At 42.7% G+C, this 24,338-nt stretch overlaps 1 protein-coding gene across 1 annotated transcript in view; it reads right to left on the bottom strand.

The window, feature by feature from the left end:
- The window catches only part of LOC124606241, a 473,911-nt gene that overhangs the window by 27,942 nt on the left and 421,631 nt on the right, over positions 1 to 24,338 (bottom strand). Inside the window, exon 4 of the mRNA XM_047138215.1 lies at positions 4,186 to 4,537. Coding sequence (XP_046994171.1) covers positions 4,186 to 4,537 — 352 coding nt within the window. The remainder of the gene's footprint in view (positions 1 to 4,185; positions 4,538 to 24,338) is intronic.

Genomic DNA, 24,338 nt, shown 5'->3' with positions numbered 1-24,338 from the left:
GGTGGCGTATGTCTCATCGGATCAAAATCGTCTTCGTCTTTCCAGATGTACCATCTGGCAGTGTGTATACTCTGCTATGGTGCAGCATCTGCTCTGGTAAATGTTGTGTGGCACCAATATTTATCACATAGTGCACAGTACTCTACAGTGCCAGCTGTGTCTGGTACAGAAGTTTATTATGTAGGACACAGAACTTCACTGTGAAGCAGCGTCTGCTCTGGCAGACATTGTCTGGTATGAAATTTATTATTTATGAGACATAGAACTCAGTATCAGCGCCAACTGTGTCTGCTCTTCCAGACGGTATTTGTATCACACTGGACCTTCTCTGTAAAAGAAGGTCTAGGCCCACAGACAATTTATGTTTGGGTCTGATCTATATCACAGCACTATACAGTAACCTGTTACTATCTTAGCTGTAGTTGCGTTGACATCCACCTGTCCTGATATGACAGACGATGTGAATATTCTCTGCTCTAATTGACTGAAAAAATATGACTCAAGGTTCTCTCCTCTGCATGGTTGAATACGTGGTGATTGGGGAGCCTGTATTGGTAAAATATGATTCTAGCTGTCACCTCCCCCCCCCCTCCCCCACCAACGGAATATTAACAGATCCCACAGCGAGACTGGTCTGAGTAGTGATCAGCCAGCCACCACGACCACCGAGTGATGAAATGTCAGCAGTTTACTTGTTCTTCTTCTGCTGGAGACAGAGGCAAGTGGAGCTCGCATTTATGGCGGTATGTATTGTGAACTTAGTGTGTGTATGTACTCATACGTTGCTGTATAGCTGAAATCTAGTTATGATCATTCTGTCGTTGTAACTAGTAGTATGCTGCGCTGTTAACGGGAAGTAGCTGACTGTCTGAGGGTGTAGTGACCTGGCCTGAACTGCTAATGGCAGATTTTTCTGATGATGAGTTCTCTCTCTCTCTCTCTCTCTCTCTCTCTCCATCTCTCTCTGTCTGTGTGTGTGTGTTTTGTAAGAGGTCCGTGCCTAAGGAATTTACTGCTAGCGCACCCGAGCAGATGCAACTTCGATGGATTGCTCACGCGCTGCCTGCGATATGTATGCAGCGATATGTATCCTACAATAGAATCGCAGAGAGCAGTGTCACCAGCAGTAGTGGTAGTAGCTCGTAGTCGGGCGGTTGGGTCAGGTCGCTCTTAGAGAGCAATTATCGAGTTGTATAGCTCACAGAGAGCGCTTATATGCTATATGGAATTACCAAGGCCGGTCGTGGAGAACGATGGCGGTGCCTGAGCGATGTAGTACAAGGTAAAAACAAAAATTATTATTATTTATTGGAACAACTGTTTTTGTATTATTGTTATATCAAAGTCCTACGTAAATGTTTTCAAAAAATCTTTGAATAATAATGTTCCTTATAAAGATAACTTTTGACAGTCATTCATCTGAATTTAAATTTTTTTTACTAATTTATCCTATCCATAATCATGCCAACTATCGTAAATAAAATCAGTTGTTTTCCGTACATAACAAAATCTAGTGGCCAGCATTGCACTGAGCTGTGCCAGAAATTTTTTTTATAGGAGCAGATATATATGCGTTATCTGGCGGCTTCATTGAGGTAAGAATCTTCAGTTTATTCAGAATGACTTTTCAGGATCATGACACAGCATTGCTGACGTCTAGGTTTACCAGTTTAGATTCACAGTCAATTAATTATTGAAAGGTTGTATATGAGTCACATTTTCATTGGGAGCTTAGTCACATTTTTATTGCGAGGTTCCGAAATAATCTGTTGGGAGGTTACAGTCTGTGTGTGTGTGTGTGTGTGTGTGTGTGTGTGTGTGTGTGTGTGTGTCTGTGAATACTACTATGATTGTCTAACATATTTATTGTTTTTAGATTTTCTCAGTGCTGTTGCAAGTGTGAATACTGCGCAGGTTGAACCAAGCACTCCTACAGCTGTGCGTATCCACCAAAGAAATACTTACATCTTTATAGTAGTAGTTAATGCCATGTATCTCTGTACTGAAGAATTATTGTATATCTAGTGAATAAACCAGAAAAATTATTAAATATATAAAACTGTCGCCTGATCCTTTTATTAACAACAATAAAGCCCTAGCACATATTTTTGGGTAGCTCAATCGCATGTAAAAATGAATCAGTCTGGTTGACTGCATTATCAGGAGGAATAAGCTGCACTATCAGAGAAAGAAAACATTTCTAAATGACAAATAATAATAATAATAATAATAATAATGCAAGAGATGGAGGAATTAATACTTATATTCAAATGAAACTGTTTTTTCCTTTTATTCCCATTGGAGGCAGTGGATGATCTCAGACACTTCTAGGCAGTGGTGCTGCTGCTGCTCGTGCGAGGTACAGACTGACACTTTCAGGATGTTGCTAAGGTGGGTGGGGAAGTGGTGGCAGGAGGACCAGTAGGGGCACACTGCAACAGTGGGAGAGGGGAGACGCCATTTTTGAGTCATGAATTACCATCGTTTTGATGACACCTAGGTAAATGTGAACATATGCACTATGCTTTCGACTTTGAAGAGGATGTCTTTCGTTACGCCGAAGAGAACCCAAGAACAAGTACTCGATACACTGTGCAAGTTACAGGCTCCACTAGATCACTTGGGTCAGAGCTTATTGTCACTGGTACGTGCTACGGTGAAGTGGGAGATTTGAAAGTGATCTGATCTTCAGACTTACTTTACACCGAAATGATATATTTCTGGACAGAGTTCATTATCTACTAAGTCCCCTATATTACTCTCAGAAACCTGTAACAGGATTTGTGTGAAACATCCTATTGAACAGCGTCGTCCACGAAAAACTTTATCCAATTTCCGACTACTTCTGTAGCATGTACTGTGCATACACACTGAAGAGCCAAAAAGAAAAACTGACACACCTGCCTAATATCGTGTAGGGCCCTCAGAGCACACAGAAGTGCCGCAGCATGACGTGGTATGAACTCGACTATTGTTTGAAGTAGTGCTGGAGGGAATTGACACCATGACTCTTTCAGGGCTGTACATAAATCCGTAAGAGTACAAAGGGGTCGAGATCTCTTCTGAACAGCACGTTGCAAGACATCCCAGATACGCTAATTATGTTCATATCTGGGAATCTGGTGGCCAGCGGAAGTGTTTAAACTCAGAAGAGTGTTCCTGGAGCCATTCTGTAGCAATTCTGGACGTGTGGGGTGTCGCATTGTCCCGTTAGAATTGCCCAAGTCCGCCGGAATGCACACTGGACATGAATGAACGCAGGTGATCAGACAGGATGCTCATGTACATGTCACCTGCCGGAGTCGTATCTAGACATATCAGGGGTCCCATATCACTCCAATTGCACACACCCGACACCATTACAGAGCCTCCACCGGCTTCAACCGTCCTCTGCTGACATGCAGGGACCATGGATTCATGAAGTTGTCTCCATACCCGTACACGTCAATCTGGTCGATACAATTTGAAACGAGACTCGTCTGACCAGCCAACATGTTTCCAGTCGTCAACAGTCCAATGTCGGTGTTGACGCGCCCGGGCGAGGCGTAAAGCTTTGTGTCGTGCAGTCATCAAGGGTACACGAGTAGCCCTTCGGTTCCAAAAGCCCATATTGATGATGTTTTGTTGAATGGTTCGCACATTGACAGTTATTGATGGCTCAGGATTGAAATCTGCAGCAATTTGCGGAAGAGTTGCAGTTCTGTCACGTTTAACGGTTCTCTTCCCGTGCTTGCAGGATCTTTTTCCGGCCGCAGCGATGTCGAAGACTTGATGTTTTACCGGATTCCTGATATTCCTGGTACACTTGTGAAATGTTCGTATGGGAAAATCCCCACTTCATCGCTACCTCGGAGATGCAGAGTCGCATCGCTCGTGCGCCGACTATAACACCACATTCAAATTCACTTTAACCTTGATAACCTATCACTGTAGCAGCAGTAACCGATCTAACAACTGGGCCAGACACATGTTGTCTTGTATAGGCGTAGGCGACCGCAGCGCCGTGTCCTGCCTGTTTACATATCTCTGTATTTGAATACACGTGCTTATACCAGTTTCTTTGTATTTCTCTGTATTTCGAAACGGTTATGTAGTATTGCTAATTCATTTATTAATCAGCAACAAACTAATTTGGTGGGGTAGGTTAGGATGTCGAGCGCGATTCGACCGTACATGTGGCCTCACCTCTGCTGGCAGAGCATGCGGAAGCCACAGCCGAGCACCGCGAAGAGCAGCACGAGGCCGGTGAGGGTGACGCCGACGACGAGCGGCTGCGCCACCATGGCGCCGCGGGGGCAGATGAGGGGCGGCGCCTCCACCTGGCCGCCGGCCGCCGCCGCCGCCGCAGCCGCCGCCGCCGCCGCCCCTGCGTCGCCCGCCTCCCCCTCTCCCTCTCCCTCATCCTCCCCCTCCTCCTCCAGCCGCTGGCGGCGGATAACCTCTCCATCGGACTCGCGTCGCAGCAGTTGCTGCAGCTGGTGCTTCTTACGCTGTCGACCGCCGCCGGCCTTGCCGCTGCTGGAGTTGTTCGCGGCTCCTGTGCGATTAAACAGTGTGACACAAATGTGCATGTCAGAAATTTCAGAAACATTTTCTCTATCTATATGTTCTACACTAACAATAAAACTGTAAAACCGTCGTGTCTGTCTGTTCGACTCTTAGAGCACGCTAATCTCCAAAACTATTAGACGAATTTTCATGGGGCTTTCACTGGTCACTTAAGCGCAACTTGCGTCAGCATAAGACTTTACTAAAAGTCGGAACACAGAGAAGGTATTTAGTTCAAACTTTTATCTAAAATCGTCTCCCCAGCTTAGTAATTCTGATGTTTACCCACCTTATCAATCTCGCATATCCTCTCACCGGCATCGAACACGTAATAAAGTGAAAAACCTGTATAATTGCGTAGGCTTCCGCGGCCAGAGTCAGTCAACATAAAAGTTTTCTGGGTTTGGTATCGCGTCATAATGTAAAAACTACTGCTGCTATAGAAAAGCCAACGTTTCGGCCACGATTGCAGCGGCCTTCTTCTGGGTCTAATGGTGCGTTCTAGCTATGCAGTGTCCTTTATATTTTGTTGTTAGTGTTCACTGCGCATGCCATTACGTCATAATTTTAAAAAGGTAGTTAGTTTATTGGTCACTTAAGGAAGAAGGAGAGGGAACTTTATTTTAATAGGTTATTGCGGTGGAGGGAGAACGTGACCTCTGTTGTCCATTGGCTCTTGTGTTACGTGCCATGATTGGTGGCCATAGTCGAATGAGAAGTTGGCTGCTGTTTACCAACTGCTGGACGCCGGCCGCGCGGCGGCAGTTACTCGCCGGTAGTGCTCGTGCCTCGTGTTGACAGTGCAATCTGTTGGGCTCTGATTGCTGGCAGCCAAGATGGGGCAAGCCTGAGTCCATCCTCCCCGTTCATGTTATTAGGGTGTTTAAGTACTTCAATGGCGTGTCTGATTTTGCGTTTCGTCATAATTGGCTGCTTGGCCAACACACAGGCTTCGCTGAATTTTATTTCTTGTCCGCAGTCATGGTGATGTTCTGCCACTGCGGCTTTATTGTGTTGCCCTAGACGAATGTAACACTCGTGCTCCCGAATGCGCGTTGCTATTGGCCTACCAGTCTCGCCAATGTATGCCTCTCCACATTCGCATTCCACCTTGTAAACGTCTGCAGTGTGTAATGCATCCACCTTCTCCTTGGTGGAGCCTAGCACGTCCTGGAGCCTACGACCACTATAGAAGACAGGCTGCACTCCAACGTGGCGAAGGTGTTTGCCTATTCGGTCAGTGACGTTTTTCACATACGGTAACCGTACTGTAGGCTGCAGTTCCTGCTTATCTTTCTTGCTTGTGTTGGTGGACAAGGCTGTGGTTATCGACTTATGGCTGTAGCCATTGGCTAAAAACGTTGTGCGTAACCTTTTGAGCTCAGGTGTGATGTTTTGAGCATCACTTAGGCGCTGACCACGGATTGCCAAAGAGCGGATGACAGAGTTCTTCTGCGCTGGGTGGTGGTAGGATTGGGCGTGCAGATACCCGTCAGTATGTGTAGGCTTGCGATATACTCTGTGCCCCAGTGTGCCCTCCGTTCTCCTGTACACTTCGACGTCTAGAAACGGGATAGTACCATTCTTTTCTACTTCCAGCGTGAACTGTATCTTCCCGTGCATACTGTTCAGATATTCATGGAACTTGTGTAGCTCTGTTTCACCATGAGGCCATATAGCGAACGTGTCGTCCACGTATCTAAACCAGCAACGTGGTCTTAAAGGAGCTGAACTGAGGGCCGTTGCTTCAAAGGCTTCTATGAATATGTCGGATGCCAGCGGAGATAGGGGAGACCCCATTGCTACGCCGTCTGTCTGCTCGTAGTATTTTCCTTGCCATTTGAAGTACGTTGAAGTTAGGCACAACTCAACCAGGTCGCATATGTCTGGCGGGACATGCTCCTGCAGGATGTGGATGGTTTCATCTACTGGCACGTTCGTAAACAGTGATTTCACGTCAAAGCTGACCATGATGTCCGTAGGTAAAATTGTTTCTCCCTTTAGCCGTTCTATAAGGTGTGTAGAGTTCTTCACATAAGAGTCCGTCTTGCCAACTAGACGTCTTAGTTTGCAGGCTAGGTACTTTGCCAAGTTGTAAGTAGGCGAATTGATCCCATTCACTATTGGCCTCAAAGGGCAACTTTCCTTATGTATCTTTGGAACACCGTAAATTCTAGGAGAGACTGGTACTCTGGGAATAAGACCCTTGGCTGTGTCAGCGTCAACTCTCGAGTTCTTAATCGCGGCCTGCGTCTTTAGAATTATCTTCGCCATAGGGTCCGCCCTTAGTTCTTTGTAGATGGGATCATTTAATAATTCTTTCATCTTGTCTGCATACTGCATGGTGTCTAATATGACAGTAGCATTGCCTTTGTCTGCTGTTAGTATGACAATTTCGCCGTTGTTCTTCAGTTCGCTGATAGCTGCTCTTTCCTCTCTGTTAAGGTTGTGTTTCTGTGGCTTGGCACGTAGTAGGACTCGAACGGTTTCCTGTCTAATTTTCTCAGCTTCTATCGCAGATGTGTGCCGGAGTGCTGTTTCCACGGATTCGATAATTTCTTCCGTGGGAATCCGCTCAGGTGTGACGGCAAAGTTTAGTCCTTTAGCTAGTGCTTCTGTAGCTGCGTTGCTGATGGGATGAGAAGAGAGGTTCACCACTGTTCGAGACGCATCCAGTCGATGCGTAGTGTTCCGTGTCGTCTTTGCTAGCTGCTCAAATTTCTTCTTCTGGCGAATGGCGGCGGTTTCACTAGCTTCATACACTTGCAGGTGAGTAATTCTGTCGACGCTATTCCAGTAGGTAGGCGATAACGTGGATGATAGCAGAAGATGTATTTTCAGCAACTGTTTGTTGTTGAAGTCAAGTTGTCTCCGCACCTGCTGAATACGCTCCTTCAGAAGAGATTTACTTGACCGCCTGTAGATGCTTCTTGCTTTGTGAGTGTCGATATTAAATTTGAATTGAAGAAAGTTAGGTACAATGTCCTGATCCCAACACCTCTTCAAGTAGTTAGTTTATTGGTCACTTTAGGAAGAAGGACAGGGAACTTTATTTTAATACCTTTTTAAAATTATGACGTAATGGCATGCGCAGTGAACACTAACAACAAAATATAAAGGAAACTGCATAGCTAGAACGCACCATTAGACCCAGAAGAAGGCCGCTGCAATCGTGGCCGAAACGTTGGCTTTTCTATAGCAGCAGTAGTTTTTACATTATGACGCGGTACCAAACCCAGAAAACTTTTATGTTGACTGAAACACCTGTAGTCGTCCGTGCTATTATGTAGCAACCTCTTACGGTGACTCAAAACACCATCTTCATTCCTCAACTGATGCTGAAGGAGTTAACTCCAGTCGTATACACGACCTCATCAGTGGACGACATCTATGAACTGTCTTCTGTAGACTACTGCAACAGTCATGCTGTGTCTGCAACCATAAACAAAACACGGGGCTCGATTTCAGTACCATTGCTTTTCACGCGGTCAGTGCTACGTGCGTGTCTTCCGTGTTAACAAAGTAAATACCACGTCCCCAACCACACTACTTAAAATGTTGTATACATAGAAGCTTTGTAAGTAAAAAGTTAATTCCACGTGTCCAATGTCTTGCAAACATTTATAAGTTTAACATACTTCATCTGTATATTTAGCCCTTTTTCACCTGCAGTAAACAAGCGTTTGTCTGTCTGCACGTGCCTTCCGTATCAGTTATGACAAATGCCTGGAGTCGGAGTTGGGTTGTAAAGTAGGCAGCGAAGGGCAGTGGGTATGACAATCTGTTCACAATCAGGGCTTTTCACCAATATGTTGATCATGCTAACAGGTAGGACGAGGAACCACCTCCTCAATCTGTTAAGTTGCCGTTTGTTTCTGGGTTCAATGACCACATAAGCAGAATTCTAAGGAAAATGTTATTCAGACCACTTTCTTCAATCAAAACAAAGTAGAAGAGTTTTTCCAGCGGAAAACGGATGCTCCTGGTGCCCTCCACACTACGGGCGTCAACGAAATGACATGTGGCTGGGGCAAAGTATATATCGACGAAACGGCAAGAACTGTTAAAGAAAATATGAAGGGACACGAAGGCCACGCGGCTGGAACAAAGTATGAAATCAGCGGCAGCGCATCACGAGAACTGTGACCTGGACATTGATTTCAATAACGTACGTGTGCTGGCTGAAGAAAGCAACATTTATAAAAGAAAATCTGGAGAACCCATCGAAATTTCTAACTTCAGTACAGAAGACGGGTTTAGGCTTCCGGCATCGTGACTTCCTGCCATCAGGGAATACGCGGGACGGCGTGCGAGGGATACAAATAACGCTCTGGAAGCCAGCTCTGCGGACAGTAATATTTTTGATAAACATTCCCCCTCTCACGCTCTGCCCGTTTCGCTTCTAGCCAGTGATGTGGCTCACGAACACCAGGAGGAGGGATTTTAATCAATAACTCTTCATTAGCGTAACTGCGGGAAAAACCCCTTTCTGATCAGTGACTTTAAAAATGGTTCTGAGCACTATGGGACTTAACACCTGTGGTAATCAGTCCCCTAGAACTTAGAACTACTTAAACCTAACTAACCTAAGGACATCACACACATCCATGCCCGAAGCAGGATTCGAACCTGCGACTGTAGCAGTCGCGCGGTTCCGGACTGTGCGCCTAGAACCGCTAGACCACCGCGGCCGACATCAGTGACTTTGGCTTACGAATTGTAGCCAGAGCCAATAACCCCATTCTTCGGCATTAGCGCGGATAAACTTGTCTTACTATCCATTTACTCCAATGGCGACGGCCTACCAGTGTTAGCTCAATATTTTTACCCAATTATCCCAGTTCTTCACCATAAGCGCGGGCAACAAGAGATGGCAACACTGGTCTCTGATAGTACTCTATTTACAGTTCACACCACAAGATGCTGAATATGATCTTAACAGAGGGGTCGAAACGTCGATTGTTTGGAAAAATATAACCTGGATTAACAACCCAGAAGATCTGAACTTCAATTAACTTCAGTAAACATATCTTACGGATTAGGCAATAGGCCCATTCCGTCTGATCAACTGCTGCTTCAAGGCAATACTAGCAGCTATCTACTTAGAGGTGTCAAAACTCATGGGACATCGATATGCACATATACAGATGGCGATAGTATCACGCACACGAGGTATAAAAGGGCAGCGCATCGGCGGAGCTGTCATTCGTACTCAGCTGGCTCATGTGAAATGCTTTCCGACGTGATTCTGGCCGAACAATGAGAATTAATGTGGAGCAGTAGTTGGAGCTAGACGTGTGGAACATTTAATTTCGGAAATAGTTAGGGAATTCGATATCCTGAGCTCCACAGCATGAAGAATGTGCCGAGGATACCAAGTATCAGGCATTACATGTCACCACGGACAACCCAGTGGTCGACGGCATTCACTTAGCAACTGAGAACAGCGGCATTTGCGTAGAGTTGTCTGTGCTTACACACAAACATTCGTCCTGAATGCCCGGAAAATGACATTACGGAAAAAATCGTTGAAAAACCCCACGAGAGCGTTCTCGCTGTCTGTGAAACGAAACTGCACGAAGTGGCAGACGTCATAGGTGTTTCAAGGGCTACAGCGGCTAGTATTTTACATGATAACTTAGCGATGAAAAAATTGTCAGCTGGATGGGTGCCGTAGCTGTTGATGGTCGACAACAAGTGAGAACTACTTTCAATTTGAAAACTGTATCTAGAGCAATATAAACGAGATCCGAGACTCTTCTTGCATCGATTTGCAATAGTTAAGGAGACCTAGATTCATCGTGATTCTCGGGAAACCATCAACAATCAGAACAATGGACTGTTTCCGGGGAAGGTGGTCCCATAGGCCAAGACGTTACGACAACGACTTTTATGGATACAAGGGCATCACACCCGTAGATTTCTTAGAAAAACAATAAAATAATCACTGGACAATATTACAGTGAAATAAGGAACCACTTTGACAAAAAAATTAAGGAACCATGAGCCCATTTCGCGAAGAAGAATGTTCTGTTTCGCCGTTCTTCTATAGTTATCACCGCAAAACTGGATAAATTACTTTAGGAATGGCGCCGTGCCCTCCTGCGATCGCCCGACATGTCTCTCTGTGATTTATTCCCGTCTACAGACCTGAATAGATCGATTCCAGGCAGAGAAATATTTTAGAGAGTCTGACTATTCCTTTTTTGGAAGGGGTTAAGAAAAGGCCAGGCCATTGTGGGAAGTATGGCGATTATGTTGGATAAAAAAGTAAAAATGACATCTTAGTTCCTAACAAGTGTCATTATTGTGCGGCCTCAGATAAGATAGTTCACTGTGATTGCTGTTATCTGCTGGTAAGTATTACCACTCCAAGACTGCAAGGAATTATAGAATGACCTCAGCAGAATTTCCACTTGGTGTAATGAATGAAAACTCTCTCTAAATGTGAATAAACGTAATAAATACCCTGAAAAATTCTGAGTGAATATGTGGTGTAGAGGTAGAAGATATAATTTCTTGACATGTTATTTATGACTGTTCTTAGCTTTAACGTTGCAACCAATATGCCACAGATACCATTACCGTAACTCGAGAGTTTTCCAGACACCAGTATCCTACACGCTTTGTAGTATCACTTTTATAATGTAATGCGGAGAGTGCTGCACTACCTGTCAATTCAAATCTTGCTGGAGGGCTATTATACGATATGTCAGTTTTTCCCCTCATTTTTAATCCAGTCGTTATCGACGAGAACGAAGTTGGTGTGTGTGAAATCTTATGGGACTTAACTGCTAAGGTCATCAGTCCCTAAGCTTACACACTACTTAACTTAAATTATCCTAAGGACAAACACACACACACATGCTCGAGGGAGGACTCGAACCTCCGCCAGGACCAGCCGCACAGTCCATGACTGCAGCGCCCAAGACCGCTCGGCTAATCCCGCGCGGCGAGAACGAAATTCATTTACATAATTGTAAACAAATCTCAGTGTTCGTACTGTGTTGTTGCATGAACTTATTAGCTTCTGACAATCTTCATCTTTCTACCAGACTGAGACGGACTTACTCTATATCTAGTTTATCATTATTAGTGGCCGTCGTTGTTTATCGGGTAAGAGCACTGGACTCCGGCTCTAGAGGTTTCCAGCGGAAGCGGGGCTTTTGCGCGTCCAGCCACCATCTCCCTGCATCCCCACGACGGGCGCCAGTCCTCTCAGCCTGCTATAAAATTGAGTAGCTGGGATCTTACTAGGGAGTAAAAGGCGACCGAGGCGATGGGCTCGCTGCCCTCTCCCTCTCAGCGACACTACGAACTAAAGGTTGCACTCTGTCTGCAGTCAGCCTAGAAGTCTGCCTCCGGAGCCGAAGTCGCTAACACACCCCGCTGTGTCCTAGCACTCGGTTTGAACGTAAGCCGATTCAAATCCTGGTGAAGGATGAAATTTCCACTGTCAAGATTTGACCAGCAAGAGGAGGAGAGATGGGGCGTAAAGTTCCTGATCACCAGTATTTGCCCAAATGCCCTGGACTAAATTCCGCAGTATCTTATTGCAGTGAAGGCCTGTGATACTGTTGATGGAAATCCATCTGTCGGATGGAATGTTAATTTCGGCGACCCCATTGATGCTATTCGAGAGGAGTGGGGTATGTGCTGACGCTGGGATTCAGTCTCTCCTTTCTCTTACCACCACCATACAATATAAAACATAACACTGAACTATGCACACTTCCATTACACTCACCGACACCCGAAAAATAGAGTTTGAAAGATTTGTCTAATGAGAAAGCCACGTACATTGCGTGATACAAGAACATTTTATTAGTTAATTTGACTTATATTACAGCAAAATCTTAGCGAAACACATTATGTGCCACTTATAACACGTATAAACGGCATGTCAGTTATATTTGTGAAATATCCATTTAGTGTAATGTATCTATTTTCTGAGACATGATTTTCCATAGCATGACTTTTTCAGTCAATTGTGTCACAGGTCTGTTGCAAGAATTTAAATTCCACAAATACATTTGTAAGGCTTGGACACATGAAAGGATACATTTGCTTTGAGTATTAAGAAAAGCATTTTTGAGTAAAATAACGTGCGGTAGGTAGAACAGCAGTAGTGGAGGGAGCCAGTGGCACTCAAGTCTTGGGGGAGATGTGAGAGTTATCGGTTGAGTCAGCTAAGAACCTCTGGGTCGGAACAAGCGGTACCCCATTGAAGATGAGCAATTTTGATAAATGTAAAACAGCTATGAACTGAAAATTATTGGAGGAAAGATTTTTGAAATTTGATTCGGACGCAGAAGCGACTCAGCAACCATTAGTAATTTTATTAAGAGGAGTTTAAATGTTAGATTTGGAACTTCGAGAAAATTAAATAAGTTATGATTTCATTTCATTTTTCATTTATAATTGTCATCTGCCGTTTCTTAAAATGACATGCATTTTAGAATACATTTTGGATGCAATGCGTACTAAGAGCAATGTTAGCGAACGAAAAGTACGACGAGCGGATAAGGTGTCTTTCTTGATAAGCGGTAAATTATAACACACAGTGCACCGCTTTTCTCTTTGAGCTTATCATGTCACAACGAAATTGTCAATGACAGTTTCACTGAAACAGAAGAGAACCGAGCGCCCATTGCACTCAACATTATCATAGCCTAATTACAGAAGTCATTTGGAAGGAGATTTGCCTCTCGCGGTCAGTGAGATAAATTAGACGTGAACACATTCTCTACACGTAATGTATATCCCCTGTGACCAAACATTTCCGCGACAACGTTAGTTTCATTAAATACTGTAAGTGTTCAAAGTTCCTATCATCAGATATTTCGAAATTATATATTTTTCATTTTATTACATACGTTCCCCTATTTATCACCATTAAATATGTTTCATTAGATGCTTTCAACATACGGCACGCCTCTCACACACCTGTAAGCTAAGGGGTTAGTGTGTGCGGAGGAAGAACACCCTTGCCGCTAGGCTCCTAAGCACCCCACGTGGGATATGTCAGTCAACAATGACGTACGACATTGACGTCTTATACGTACATTATTACTGTTACAATGCACAAGTCACAACGATCCCATATCAGTTTTATCACACCTGCCGCCAGCAGTAACCATCTTCGACTTATTTCCAAAGCAATCTCGCATTGTACTGAGGGAAATTAACTGTATATCATCGCAAAGAAGGACGTGCTTCATGTAGTATAGTAGAGAACATTATACGTACACACTCAATCGCCGTGCCAGAGCTATGTATATGTATGTTACGGCAAAAAGAAAAGAAAGGAAAGAAAAAACTCGAACTGAAACATTCAGCTACAACGACCACAGACTGAAGTTTTGTAGTACTATGCACGTTTACTGTACAATGCAACAGAATATTCTATTTGCAGAAAATGATTTGTATCTTCTTGGTACAAGCGTAGAACACCGACGGCGCCACTTTCGCCTGATTTTTGAAGTAATATTCGCACTGTAAACGGACAAACTCACATGTTGCATCTCATTGGCGTCAGTCCTGCACAATATTTGAAATCTGTCTGATGTTTACGACGGCGAATTATTGTGCTTTGTAAGTATACGTTGTCTAAGTGCTCGTAAATTATCTCATAACGATGATGGCAGCCTTGAGTATCATACTAGCAAAGGCTCATTCTGACGTAATAATAAGAGAAGATATTAGCTATGGCGACATAAAATAGGTAAGATACGAGAGAAAACAGCTTCCAGAATAAGAAACAAGTGAGACCTTCCAAACAAGGTACTTGATGAAGGGCAGTGACACGAAGACAGTGGAAATACGGGACGCTGAATATACTCGTACTATCTCTTTCCGAAAATCAAAGAAAGACTAAAAATTCTTTAAGATTCAATCTCTAGAAGAATTTTCATTTGTCAAGAAAAGAATGGTATTCAAGAAGATTTCAGGTTCGCAAGAGTTTTAGGTCTCAGTAAGATTCTTTAAACTTTATGAAGAAGCAATTTACTTACTAATTTTAAATAAAAAAAAAACATAACACAGTTTATATAGGTCATGGCTCGTACCCCCAGCACCAACAGAGAATAATGAGAAAGAGACTGTCAGCGTTGTCTGACTGTGAGGATATACAATGTTATGAGCATCTGGTTTCTAAATGACCTCTCCAAGTGGCAGACAGGCGGCATGACCCACTCAGGGCGAACTGCAGTTGTTAATTGTAAACACACTGCTGAACGTTGCAACATACAGCATATGAAGGACTGTACTGAACACATTAAGAGCAGGTACTACGAGTAAAATTGGTGAAACAGGCAATGGTTTGAGCGACAGAGGGAAAGAGGTGAGTGAGAATGAAAACGATGATGAAGGAAAAGCTGTGAATAGACGGCAGGTATTCTGACGGTTAGGGGGTAAGTGTCATGATCTGATATACGATTGGTTTTGGACACGAATGAATATCTCAATTTGTCTTGGTAAATAACGTCGAAACACTGTGATATCAGGTAAGTCTTGTGTGTGCTGTACTTAACCACCACTACGATAGCAGTACATGTCATTTTAATTTAGTTTAATACAAATATGTTACTAACTAGTAGTAATGTAGCATATTTATTTGAACAAAATGGTGATGACTCATGTTTTTTTTTAGATGTTCCAAGGCCCGATAGAATCGCCATCAGATTCTACACAGAATTTGCGTCTGAATTAAACCTTATCTTACGCATAACACAGTAAGGCGACAGAAGTCGTGGGATACCTCCTAATGTCGTGTCGAACCTCCTTTTCTGTGGTGTAGTGCAGCAACTGGACGTGGCATGGACTCAACAAATGTTGGAAGTCCCTAGCAGAAATATTGTGCCATGCTGTCCTATAGCCGTCCATAACTGCGAAAATGTTAGTGGTGCCTGTGCAAGATTTTGTGCACGAACTGAACTCTGGATTATGTTCCATAAATGTTTGATGGGGTTCATGTCCAGCGATCTGGGTGGTCAAATCATTCGCCTGAATTGTCCAGAATGTTCTTCAAACTATTCGCGAATAATTATGGCCCAGTGACATGGCGCATTGTCATTCATAAAAATTCCATCGTTTTTGGGGAACATGAAGTCCATGAATGGCTGCAAACGGTATCACTTGGTTCAGTTGGACCAGAGGACTAGAACATTCCATGTGAACGCAGGCCACAGAATTATGGAGCTATGATCAGCTTGCACAGTGCCTCGTTGACAACTTAGGTCTATGGCTTCGTGGGGTCTGTGCCACACTAGAACCCCAGCATCAGTTTTTAGCAACTGAAATCGGTACTAATCTGACCAATCCTGGTTTTCGAGTCGTCTGTGATCCAATCGATGTAGTTATGAGCCCAGGAGAGGCTCTCTAGGGAACCTCGTGGTGTTAGCGAAGACACTCGCGTCAGTCGTCTGTTGCCATAATCATTCAACGCCGATCTGTCCTAACGGATACGTTCGTCGTACATACCACATTGATTTTTGAGGTTATTTCAAGTAATATTGCTTGTCTGTTAGCACTGACAACTGGTCTCGGTCGTTAAGTGAAGGTCGTCGGCCACTGTGATGTCCGTGGTTAGTGGTAATGCCTGAAATTTGGTGTTCTCGGCACTCTCTAGACACTGTGGACCACGAAATATTGAATTCTCTAACGATTTCCGAAATAGAATGTTCCTTGCGTCCAGCTCCAACTGAGATTCCGCTGTCAAAGTCTGTTAACTCCCGTCGCGCGACCATAATTGCGTCGGAAATCTTTCCACACGAATCATCTGAGTACAAATGAGAGGTCCGCCATTGCACTGCCCGTTTACACCTTTCGCATGCGATACTAGCGCCATCTATATATAGCTTTACCATGACTTTCTCAGTATATATCGTGTCTTCCTTGAACAAAGACTGTTAGTTGCAAGAAAGCATAAATCAGTGTAATCTACAAGAAAGGTAACAAAAGTGATCCACAAAATTACCTTTGATATTTTTGACACGCAGCTGTTGTAGAATGTTGCTCATGAGAAACACAAGTCGAACTTTTATCATATGACGTCTCGAAAGCCATGGACAAAGGCAATTAGGTGGATTCAACGTTTTTGTCTTCCTGAAATCATTTTGCTCAGTAATACAACTACGTTTACTATCGAGGTTACAATCTTAAGGAAGGAAGTAGCATGTAAACTTGTATGGAGGGTCATCCACAGATGTAATAGTAACTCAAACGTTGCCCAGGGAAGTATGTTGGGAACCTTGTTGCTCATGTTGCTGTTAACTGCATTGCAGGCAATACTAGTAGTTACAGCATACGCTTCGCGTAGGATGCTGTTACGCAAAATAAAGTAGTGTCTGAAAAAAGCTGCACAAATATTCACCGAGATTGTAATAAGATTTCAAGAGGTACAACAATGTGCTTTAAATGAGAACTGAGCGCTTCGCAAAACGAAAAAAAGATCCTATACCCTGCATCTCACAATGTTGATGTAGAAGAGCTGGGCTGTTAATTACAATTACAATATCAAATATTACTTAGATAAATAGCATGCGAATAGATTACGTATGAAATACATAAGGAGTTATGATTGCTCCAGAGTTAGGAGCCTCACACACGCTACAGGGCCATTAAAAGTGTTGCTATTGGCTGTCCTGCGCAATTATCTTCATCTGTGCCCAACAGCCGCAACTTACATCATTTTGAATCTGCTTACCGTAATCAAACATTGATTTCCTTCTAAAATTTTTACTTTTCAGCTTTCAAGCCATTAGAAAATTAACTATTGTTTGATACCTCAGAATGTATCTTATTACCCCATCCCTCATTTTAGTCAAATTGTGCCACATATTTTCTTCCTCTACGACTCTCTTCGGCGCTTCTCCATCTATTATCCGATGTACGATCTAGCCTTCAGCGTTCTTCTATAGTAACACATCTCAAAAGCATCTGTTCTCTTTTCGTCCGAAATGTTTATCGCCATCTTTCACTTCCGTAAAATGCTTCACTCCAGGGAAGTACTTTCAAAAAAGAGTATCTAATACTTATATACAAATTAGGCGTTAATTTTTCAAAAACGCTTTCTTTGCTATTCCAAGTCTGCATTTTATGTCCTCTATAATTGTGCCATCTTTAGTTACTTTGTTCTCCGAACAGAAAAAGTCATCTGGAACTTTCAGTGTCTCGTTTCCTCTAAAAATTCAGTACCTGATTTAATATGTCTAAATTCCGTTTCCGATATTTTGCTTTCGTTGTTCAACACATAACCTCTTCCTCAGACACTATTGTCCGCATTCAAATTTAACGACGTGCTTTACCGTCTCTGCCACAGTTACAATTTTATAGGCAAACCTTACAGTTTTCATCTGTGGGTTCCTGGTGAAACATTGTACACTGCATTAACTAAACGAAACACTTTTTGAGACACTTAAAGTAGTAAAGAAGTTTTGCTATTTGGGGAGCAAAATAACTGATGATGGTCGAAGTAGAGAGGATATAAAATGTAGACTGTCAATGGCAAGGAAAGCGTTTCTGAAAAAGAGAAATTTCTTAACATCGAGTATAGATTTAAGTGTCAGGAAGTCGTTTCTGAAAGTATTTGTATGGAATGAAACATGGGCGATAAATGGGGGAAAAATAGTTTGTACAAGAAGAGAACAGAAGCTTTAGAAATCTGGTGCTACAGAAGAATGCTGAAGATTAGATGGGTAGATCACATAACTAATGAGGTATTGAATAGAATTGGGGAGAAGAGGAGTTTGTGGCACAACTTGACAAGAAGAAGGGACCCGTTGGTAGAACATGTTCTGAGGCATCAAGGGATCACAAATTTAGCATTGGAGGGCAGCGTGGAGGGCAAAAATCGTAGAGGGAGACCAAGAGATGAATACACTAAGCAGATTGAGAAGGATGTATGTTGCAGTAAGTACTTGGAGATAAAGAAGCTTGCACAGGATAGAGTAGCATGGAGAGCTGAATTAAACCAGTCTCAGGACTGAGGACCACAGCAATAACAACACCTTCTATGGGTGAAACTTCAAGTAGCAAAAGTAGCATTTTAAAAGGAAAAGGGTTTTCTGTGCTTTTCTATGTCCCACAACCAGTGGGTAGATGTCTCTTCAGTTAAAAAGAGAAACAAACAGAGATCGTGAAAAGTAGGGTTTATTATCTGCCGAGTGTGTCAGCGTTGTTACGTTTGGCAGACTGGGAGGTCAATCTGCGCTAGATTCAAAGAACACCATAGAAGGTGGGCGTTAAAGAAGTCAGATTCTTCTTTTTCCGAACATTGTATAAACGAAAACCGCAAATACATCACAAATACAGCAGTTCTATACGTGGTGGGAGAGGGCGCAAACGTCACTTAGATAGAAATTTTAGAAATGGGAACAGATGTGTTTATCTTCGCGTTTATTACCGAATGAACAAATTCAGTTCAATATTCGCCCTTTTTGTACAATATTGCAACATATTTATAGAAGAAAAACCGTGGTGCCTTCAATCACATTACAAAATTCCATTCCTGCGTATAGGTCTGCTCCATTGTACGTTTAGTCATAGTTATTGCTGTCCTGATGAATTTTGTAACTCCATATGAAATTTTGTCAAAATTGTCAACATTGTCAACAGAGATAATTTATACAATGTAAGACGAGAATTGATATTTTAAACAGTTGACAAGTTTATCTTTGCTTGGTTCTCACCTTCGGGATCAGTTATGTACTAGAAAATGGACTTATAACCCGAAACCTAGGTCGTACAGTAATAGTAAAGTTTGTGAACCAAGGATAAAAAAGTATTTTGTTTAATGAATACTTAAAATTTTATTTTCTTCTGCATGAACATTAATTCACTCTCCAAATACGTTCTTTTCTTTCACTGCTTGCTCATTGCAGAAAGGGAATAACATGAGAGGACAGGTTACAATCTTGTCTGACTCTCTTCTCAATTGCGACAACCTTGTGTGTCCTACGACTGTTATATAGCGCCTACATGTAGTGTGATTAAATGATAATAGCTACAGAAAATGTACACGTGGTAGCAAGTATAGAAAGCTAAAGTAGAGACAAACGGACGGACATCCAAAGAATTCCACATAGTTGAGAAGTTAAAAAAACGAAAGGGAAATAGTTAATAAACAATGAAATAAAAGTACGAAATGTTTTTTAATTTTTTAATTACCTATGCTATTTTTTATATTTTGTTAAGTTATATTGTCTAAACTACTTTTTTAATACTGCGTTGTTACAGCCAAAATATAAGTAGAAGTTCTCAATATGTTGACTGTATTGTACGACCTTCTGTAGACACAAATCAGGACAAATTCTCTAAAACCCACAAACAGACATTTTTAGTTGAGTGGTAGAAGACCTAGAGTATAGATGACTCAAACTGGAGTAAGAGAGGAATTTCATTTCTGAAATCGAGGTTCTCAGATTATGTATGCGTATCATGATTACAGGTTTCGGCGTCAGCGAGCGACCACGACGTACCGTAGATGTTCCACGTGTCGGACGATGATTCATTTCCAGCCGCACACATGTACGTACGAGTATGTGAGTCACGTTACATCTCCCCGGTTCATTTAGCGTGCAGGTACGGGACACGAAATTATCTCATGCATATACAGTGGGAGGCAATGCTGTATTCAACAGAGTGGCAAGGCCAGACAGCTGCAGTGAGGATTACTTCCTGCGAATGCCACGGAAATCGTGTCTGTCGCTAATAGGCTTTCCTCTGGTAAGTGTGAAGGTCGTATTTGGCTCGCGAGAGCGGAATGGTCAGAACCATGAACGAGTACTGGCCTACCCTGAGGGGACTTAACCTCTTAGCTCCGCCGTTCTTTACTTTGGGCTGTGACGCCTACTACATCCATACCTTGTCATATCAATGGAAGATTAGTAATAGACTTCGTTTCTGTGGTCGCGAGCAGCGATTGGCGTTTCCTAGAAGAGTCCACTAATTGGACCGGAAGCAGTACCAACACGAAAACTACTTGCTACCTGCTTCTGCTACAAGGCAACATTATCTAACAACAGGATTGTTATTGTAGTTTGCTCTATAAATGTATTTAACAATAATTATGTATACATATCCTGCAAACTGACTCGTTCCACATAATTTCGATAAAAGAATCGTTCAAATGGTCAGTGGAACATATATCTCCCTAACCAACTTATTAGCGAACTATGCAGGTTTATTCATAAATACCTCTGGTGTTTCAGAAGATGACTGAGCGAAAAATACAAGATATACAGAAATTTATTCATTTATTTATTTACAGTATAGTTCTTTGATTCACTGAAAAATATACGTAGGTTCTTGATCGTAAAATTTGCGGTACAAAATCCTACTAACAAACGTATAAAGCATTTATGTAATCTATCAACTTAGCGCAACAGGCAAGAAATCTTCTGATCTGTCATCGAATGATCTTGTGGGGCACTCTTCTGTGGTGTGTCTGATGATCTGTGGTTCTTCGCAACCACAAAGTAGGGATGGTTGCTTTCCCCATCTGTGTAAAAAATATGCGCATCTGCCATGTTGGGTTCCAGTTCTGTTTCGCATTGTTCATGTTTTGTTGGGAAGTCAGATCAGGGTGGTTTTCGGGTGATAAACAGCATATTATTGTTTTGTTGTCCAGTCCATCCTTGTGTACACGCATTAGTAAGGTGACCTTTGCTCTTATTGTCGGTGGTCATCTATAGAGGTGTCGGTTACCGCTTGTCATCGACGTCTTGATGGACTAATAGATTTGTATTATCCACGGTCTTTTTTTACTCGTTCGTGAGAGCATTTATGCGTCGTAGTGGAGGGAGTGGAATATGGCTCAGCACTGACAGCAATTCCGTCGATTTGATAACACCAGCAACCATTCTCATGGCGTTATTCAGACGGACGTTGATGTTTTGTGCATACGGGCTGTTAAGCTAATCTGGGGCACAATGTTAAGCAACTGAGAAGACAAGACTCATAGCAAAACAACGTGGGCTATATCACTCAGCTGTGGGATGATATTTATTGTTTACAAGTTTTCGGCTGTGTTTGTTGCATGCTCTCTGTCAAGGTTTACTCCTGAGGTACTTTGATATTTTACTGTGAGTAAGTGTACTATTTTCAAAGTATGTGTTGAGTTTATTATTTTGGTGAGAGCAGCAAGCCTCCGTTTTGGTAACATTTCGTTGTCGTCTCCAGTGGCGAATGTACGTTACCACTATGTATAGGTTCTTCGTTAAGATTTCTTATGACTGTTCAGTTATGCTAGAACTTGTTGCAAGTGGGCAGTCGTCATCGTAACCAAACTTCCGTGATACTGTATTCGGCATGTCTGCAAAAAAAAAAAAAAAAAAAAAAAAAAAGAAATGGTTGAAATGGGTCTGAGCACTATGGAACTCAACTGCTGAGGTCATTAGTCCCCTAGAACTTAGAACTAGTTAAACCTAACTAGCCTAAGGACATCACAAACATCCATGCCCGAGGCAGGATTCGAACCTGCGACCGTAGCGGTCTCGCGGTTCCAGACTGCAGCGCCTTTAGCCGCACGGCCACTTCGGCCGGCGGCATGTCTGCAGTGTGCAAGCTAAAGCGAAGTGGAGCAAGGACTGATCTTTGTGGTAGACAGTTTCTTAATTTTCTTAGGGAGCGGATGCTGTATCCCATAATTACTTGGAACACTCGGTCGTTTTGCATGCTGTCGATTAGGCGAGTGACTGGTTTACAAGGAATTATGTGAAGGAACTTGTTTATCATTCCTTCCCTCCACTCTATATAGGGGGCCATTGATAAGTCAATTAATGCAGCTACGATTTAACGTTTTCTTTTAAACCCTTCCTCGATGTAGGTGGTGAGTGACAGAACTTTATCTGTGCAATTTCGTTTTGGCCAGAAGTCTGCTTTATGAAGCGGGACTGCTTCAAATGCTCTTGTACTGATTCCATTATGAATAAACCACTCTAGTAGCTTGTAGGTCACAGATAACAGGGTTATCCGTCTGTAGCTTTTAGGTCTGTCAGCTGGTTGTAATACAGCGGTTGTATTCTTGTGGTATATTGCCTGTTTGCATAATCTCTGTGAAGAAATGAGCTATTCATAGCTCTGCGTATTTGCCACCTTTTGTTAGGGATTCAAGTTGGATGTATCGTTGACAGAACATCTAACCAAAGTCTCGACTGAGTGAGGTGGGGCAGTGGTTGGCACCTGGACTCGCATGTGGGAGGACGACAGTTGAAATCCGAATTCAGCCGTCCAGATTTAGGTTTCTCGTAATTTCTCTTAATCGCTCCAGCGAAATGCACACGGCCGATTCCATTCCGCATCCTTTAAGCAGTCTGAGCTTGTGCGCTGTCCCTGATGACCTTGATATCGACGTGACATTAAACCCTAATCTTCCTTCCTCGATCCCTAAACCACTATTGCGTAGCTGCAAAGCACACCACTAGGTAGCAGATGGTCAGAACATGTAGACAAATCAAATACCTTACAGCCGTCAATTTTCAACCTTATTTTATTTCGGAACTAGTATCAGCGTTTTACTGCGCCATCTTCAGGCCCCTGACCGACGTGTAGGAAGAATTTACCTCGATTGTGTTCAACACAGGGGCCAGCAATATTGGTAATTCTTCATAAACATCGGTCAGGGGCCTGAAGATGGTGCAGTAAAACGCTGATATCGGTTGCGAAATAAAATAAGGTTGAAAATTAACGGCTGAAAGGTATTTAATTTGACATCCTCTAGCGAACAGATGAGTAGCGCAACCATTTGTAAAAAGATGGGCATACAGAGATGTAGAAAAAACAGCCGCGCCATGCATTCACATCGTATTAAATCGCTCTTGCGGATAGGCAACACAATGAGCAGATTTCCTAAGTGGTCTGCTGACGCGCCTTACCAGGCAGCAAGCAGGAGCGACGTCAGTGAATTGCACACACATATTGACGTACGCCGCGCCGCATTTGGTGCCCATATTGAGTTAGTGTAATGTGATGTAATAAGTTCGAGGATATTCTGTACACTGATATAAGTCTATTTTATGTATGTTTTGTAGTTTTCATACAGTTGTCTACTGAAACCCTAGGGGCATAGACGTCCAAAGTGGAGGAGGCTAGAGGGGGCACTTGCCACCTCCTGGAATCTGGGTATCGATTTTTAATTTCTTACAATATTCTCGAGGTATGACTAGCAATGATTGTCTGCCTTTCTACTAAATTTTAGATTTAACATTTCAGCGTGTGATGGGGAATATTGAGGACTTAGCAATGACTAGGTAACGTAGGGTGCATTTGGTGCCCATATTGAGTTAGTGTAATGTGATGTAATAAGTTCGAGGATATTCTGTACACTGATATAAATCTATTTTATGTATGTTTTGTAGTTTTCATACAGTTGTCTACTGAAACCCTAGGGGCATAGACGTCCAAAGTGGAGGAGGCTAGAGGGGGCACTTGCCACCTCCTGGAATCTGGGTATCGATTTTTAATTTCTTACAATATTCTCGAGGTATGACTAGCAATGATTGTCTGCCTTTCTATTAAATTTTAGATTTAACATTTCAGCGTGTGATGGGGAATATTGAGGACTTAGCAATGACTAGGTAACGTAGGCTGCATTTGGTGCCCATATTGAGTTAGTGTAATGTGATGTAATAAGTTCGAGGATATTCTGTACACTGATATAAGTCTATTTTATGTATGTTTTGTAGTTTTCATACAGTTGTCTACTGAAACCCTAGGGGCATAGACGTCCAAAGTGGAGGAGGCTAGAGGGGGCACTTGCCACCTCCTGGAATCTGCGTATCGATTTTTAA

This window comes from Schistocerca americana, chromosome 3, assembly GCF_021461395.2.
Source record: "Schistocerca americana isolate TAMUIC-IGC-003095 chromosome 3, iqSchAmer2.1, whole genome shotgun sequence".
Taxonomy (NCBI): domain Eukaryota; kingdom Metazoa; phylum Arthropoda; class Insecta; order Orthoptera; family Acrididae; genus Schistocerca; species Schistocerca americana.
The sequence above is the reverse complement of the archived record's forward strand: the minus strand, read 5'-3'. Positions and strand labels throughout refer to the sequence as shown.